Source organism: Triticum dicoccoides, chromosome 3B (assembly GCF_002162155.2).
Source record: "Triticum dicoccoides isolate Atlit2015 ecotype Zavitan chromosome 3B, WEW_v2.0, whole genome shotgun sequence".
In the NCBI taxonomy this organism is placed as follows: domain Eukaryota; kingdom Viridiplantae; phylum Streptophyta; class Magnoliopsida; order Poales; family Poaceae; genus Triticum; species Triticum dicoccoides.
Window position 1 is genome coordinate 85,376,634 of NC_041385.1, and position 5,220 is coordinate 85,381,853.

At 44.5% G+C, this 5,220-nt stretch overlaps 1 protein-coding gene across 1 annotated transcript; it reads left to right on the plus strand.

Moving 5' to 3' along the window:
* Positions 1–3,078: 3,078 nt before the first annotated feature.
* Positions 3,079–3,706, plus strand: LOC119280871 (putative cytochrome c oxidase subunit 5C-4). Its single transcript, XM_037561572.1, has one exon. It carries the CDS (start codon positions 3,210–3,212, stop codon positions 3,453–3,455), a length of 246 nt encoding a protein of 81 aa, XP_037417469.1. The 5' UTR covers positions 3,079–3,209; the 3' UTR covers positions 3,456–3,706.
* The last annotated feature ends 1,514 nt before the right edge of the window (positions 3,707–5,220 follow it).

Below are 5,220 nucleotides of genomic sequence, written 5' to 3' on the forward strand. Positions count from 1 at the left end.
GAAAGAATTAGGCATGTATTAAAAAGGGAAAAGAAAGAAACAAAATTAAACCAAAGAAAAAAAGGAAAAGGAAACCCCCAAAGAAATCCGTAGAGGTACCAAAGAAACTGATACAGAACACTGAAAAACCAATAAAAACAATTAAAAAAGTGGTGTGCAACTATAGTATTTGGATCAGCCGAGTAGCCACAGCAATGTAGGTGAGGCCTAATACGTCTAAGAACAGGTAACACATAGCCCTAGCAACCCCACTTTGCAAGCCTAAGCACCTTGGCCATGTCCTTTGGCTGCGTTGGAAATGGTTTGCATGACCTGGGTGGGCAGGTGACCCCTGTGATAAGGATGATATCCGCCTCTTCGATGTGCCCACCTTGATCAATCTTGGCAACAGTCGCTAGGTCAGTTGCTAGTCTGGTCACTGGTTAGAAAGTCGATCGCTCTGCTTCATTGTCTCGAACCTCTTCCATCTAATCTCAAAGAAGAAGAAGAGCTTTGTTGCGTATGCCCTCATGAACCAGCAGTGGACGAAAAGTTTTCCCATATCACTAACGAAATCAGTTATGGCAATTGCTCTACCTGTGGCATATGTCCAGTCCAGAACATCACTCTTTTGCCCGATGAAGAAGACTCCGTCTCTTGGAATTGGACTGCCTCCAAAGCTTATTCAGCCTGCCCGAATGTTTACAAGGCAAGTTGAATCTTTACTTGTGTGCACAAATTTTGTTTGAAGAAACTAGCAAGAGCTTTTGTATACATCAAATCAAGCCATTCTAGACGACCATATCGAATAATCAAATCCTGGTATGCAAAAGCGGGATAAGTGAAATCTTCATGTTTACCAATGATTAGAGAAGTGATATTATTTCAATACTAAGTAGGGAGCATGCACATGTCACCAATGTATTATGAACACAACTCGCAAGACACATTTTCCAATAGTTAAATTTATATTTCTACATCTCTACTTCCTTAATACTAATACACTAGAAACAACTATTATGAGATAAGTTGCATTGTACGGAGATCTCCACCATGATATTTAATAGTACTAAAATATCACACACAACCATAGATGTGTACACAATATAATTTATGCAGTTGTCAAATTAACTCAAAAAGACTTTTTTGAGTACATAGATTAAATTTAACATGAGCAAAAAAAATCCAATGATATAGAATATGAATGTATAACAACAAGCAATGAAAGTAAAACTTAGCAACAATGTCATGTGGTTAACTATATCTGCTAAGTAATAAAAAAATTAACTCATTAAAGTGCAGTATGATATTTTGAAGTAACTATAAAATATTAGTATAAAAACAAATATTTTATTTTTTTCATGGATCCAAAATGTGTTTGGATCGGACATAGTCTCATGAAAAACTTAGGAGTAAGTAGACTACATGGTTCCATCCTCGATTCGAATGTAACTTTTGGCTTACACTTCTTGACTTTAGAGAAAAAAATTCACATATCGATCACTCTTATGTTATTTGAACATATGATTATACATGTTCATGTAGTGGAAGGCTGCAACGCGGTGTTTTTGTATAGTTTTGTGCAACTAGATCATAATAGTGTACATGTCCTCCTTGTTACGCTTTCCGTTATCACTGAGGTGTCACACGAGCTTAAGATTTCTATTAGGTTTAAGATCAGAAACGGCGATTAGAATATCTCAAAGGCGGTTCAATGGTGTGGCCAGTTCAACACAAAGTAAAAAAATTATGTCCTCAAAAAATAGTCTGCTCACTATGATGGAGCTCTCAGAGTCTCTATGTGGTGGCGCATGTGGCTTCCAATGGTGGTGGTGCACGGTTGCAGAGGGAGGAGAGCGAGGGTCTGGTAACGTAGTAAGTTAGCAACTCAAGCAAGTGATAGACTACACTTTGATTTTGAACTAAAGTGAAATAAGTCTGACGGCAAAAAAAAACAGATTGGGTGAGGCCCACCGTGTAGTCACACACCACGCCCCACTGCTACTTGGTTAAGACCGTAGCGCCAATTAATAGTTGGGTCGTTGTGGCCTGGTGCACCAGCCGTAATTGGTGACCCACATCTGATGGTGAAGATTAAGGTTTGGCACATGTATTTTTGAAATTTCATCCAATCCAAATTAATTGACATGGCATCTATACAATTTTCATTTCACATTGTATAGAGGTTGCGTCAATTAATTCAGATCAGAGGGAGTAATAATCTTTTTTAAAAATTCACAAACATATTTAAATTCTAGGATTTAAAAAAAATATAGAAACTTTTTGAAATTCAGGATCATTTTTAAAAGTTTGTGAACATATTTGAATTTTTTAAAAATTATTTTAGTTTCTAGAAACCTTCTCTGATAAAAGGCCAAAAAATTTGTTGCAACTCCCTCCTTTGGAGTTTATTGGACCCATGTTGTAAATCACATCAACCAAGGAAGGCTTATTTAAATGCTACTCCTTCGGTCGGTTTTGTTTACTGTATGCATTGATTGATTCTACATTGAAAACAAAATTTTGACATCATTCATTGTGGACATGGCTATATTAGTCTATTTCCAAGACAATGAGTCTTATAAATAGAAGTTTTCTGATTTTTCAGATTGACCCTTCAAACTAGACAGGAGGGAGTAAATTGTTTTTTTAGCAACATTAGTTTTTTTTAGGCAAGAGAATGAATTAGCTGAGACTTGAACCGTTACCTGGCCCGGCCCATTTAAAGCCCTACGCGCGGATTAGGAGGTCCCGCGTGTGACGGCGCCGCTTGGAGGGAGAGCCTAAGGCTAGTCACAATGGGCAAGAACATAAGCTAGTAACTTACACACTTCCCTTCACTATGTTACTACCTTTATAGTGGGTAGAAACATCTATGTAGTGTCATGCAACGATGTATTTATTAGGTTATAGACTCATTGTTTCTTGAAGTGTATGATGTTCCGGTAACTTAGCTAGACCTCTCTCTTTATTAAATATGTGCCACATAAGCAAAGTTGTATTGAAGTGTGTGATGTTGCTCCTCAGTTCCTTCCCATTGTGACCAGCCTAACCCACGCGTCGCACGAGCTCGCCACGCGCCCGCCACCTCGGCCGACACGGCGCCTCCACCCGTCCACCGCAGGGCAGCCACACTCGTTTCCGCTTCGTCAAAAGCATCTCCCTTACTCTGACGCTTTGTTGCAAAGCGGCTACATACGCAGGAGAAGAGGAGGTAGCAGGAGCCGGCCATGTCGACGACTGCGCACAAGGTGGCGACGCAGGCGGCGTCGGCGGCGGGGGCGAGAATGAAGGGTCGACTGCCGCCGAGCGTGGTGAGGGAGATCGTGTACGGGATGAGCCTGGGGCTCTTCGCGGGGTACCTGTGGAAACTGCACCACTGGAGCAACCAGCGCCGCACCCGCGAGTTCTACAGCCTGCTCGACGAGGGCAGGATCACCGTCGTCGTCGACGAGCCGGCCGGAGCCAAGGAGTAGCCCCATCCATATAGTTTGACCTACCTACCCAGGCGAGGTATTTTCAGTCCGTCTTTCCACAGATCATCAGTAGGACAAGTAGCGCTTTGGTTTGTTTTGTTTAGCTGGTGGCTAGCTAGCTCAGCTCTGTTCTTCCTCGTGTCAGTCTGTAATGTCTACTGCAGCTCTGCTGCCTGCCTTTGTCTCGTTCCCGGTCGAAGAGAATAAACTGATGCGTGTCATTCATCAGTAGAGGCTGCAGAATTAGTGTTCTCTTGTGAAACAATTAGTGTCGGGTGTTTCTGTTTTCCTTTGGTTGGAGTATTTGCATTGCTTGCGGCGCACTTTCGGCAGGGAATGGATGGCTGATTCTAAGACACCATGATTGTAAGGTAGGACAGGCATGGAGAATGTCAGTCAGGGTATTCGGATGTTTCCTCCTTGATATCATTGGCTCTCATTCCGTTTCTTCTCAGCACAAGAGACAACAGCGAAAAGGGAAACACTTGAAACTAACTAAACTATTGTGTCACAAAGCTTACCGCAAGATGAAGATGCCATATAGTATTGCTGATCATGGCCAGTGTGATCTTGATTTACATGTCGGTTAGTTTGTTCCTATATACTGATACGTAGGATTCTGGAATTGGTTTCCTGTAATCATGTTTTTTTTGGAAAAGGTTCCTGTAATCATGTAGTACAGGTTTATGGTCATTTTGTGAAGAGAAACAAAAGCCATTAGTTTGTTCCTTGCACACAACAAGTCCCTATCTGTGGTGTGACAATGCATGGAATCGATGGCTGAGCAATCCACTGGGAGAGTAGAGAGGAGAACTCGTCAATTAGTTGCGAGAAATGAACACTTGTTTGAAATGGTAAGAGATCAGTACAGAGCTTTGGCTATTTTCTTGTAGGAAATGAGAAGCAATTTTTTGACAGCTTCAGCCTTCATAGTTGTGAATGAAGGATTCTCCCTGGAACACATGGATTGCACAGCAGAAATAGTTCAGTTCAGGCACCAAGCTCCGGCGTACAAAGCCTTGATGCTTGAACATGACAGACGATGAGTTTTGTGCGGTAATACGTATATATATAGTACTATATGTTGTAGTAGTATACATCATCGCGTGCAATCAATCATACGAAGAAGAAGAAGCTACTACCGAGGCAATAGCAGAGCAGAGCAGAAAACCTCGTCGAATTCATACATGCATCGGCGTTCGGCGAGCGAGCAGAAAGGGCGACGGCTCATCGCAGGTTGTGCAGCGGGTTGGACCCCGACGGCGCCATCCTCTTGTCGTCGCCGAACCCGCCTACGCTGGCACCGCTCCGGAACCTCGCGGCAGCCAGAGCAGCACCCTCCGACGTCTTGCCGTGCGCCGAATCGGAGACGCTGGCGCTCCTGGTGGCAGCTGACGATGGAGGCGGCGCGACGACGTGGCCCAGGAGGGAGCCGGCCCTGAGCGCCAGCGGGACGAGCGAGAGGAGCGCGAGGATCTTGACGCACCTGACGACGCCGCCCATGCCTCCTGGTTCACCTGACAGTGGTGGTTGCAGGAAGCTAGCAAGCAGGTTCACCTGGGAAAGGGGGCTAGCTGCTACTAGGAGCGAACGAGTGATGGACGGGACAGGGGAGGAGGAGGGGAAGAGGAGATAGCGGTGGTGATCGAGGCTGCGTTTGACGGGATGGGTGAAAGAAGCGGAGGTGGCGGCCGGCGGAGAGTAGCGGTGCGCGCGTGTAGGCGGGCGGGCGGGCGGGCAGGCGGGCGATGGCGTGGCGTGTAGG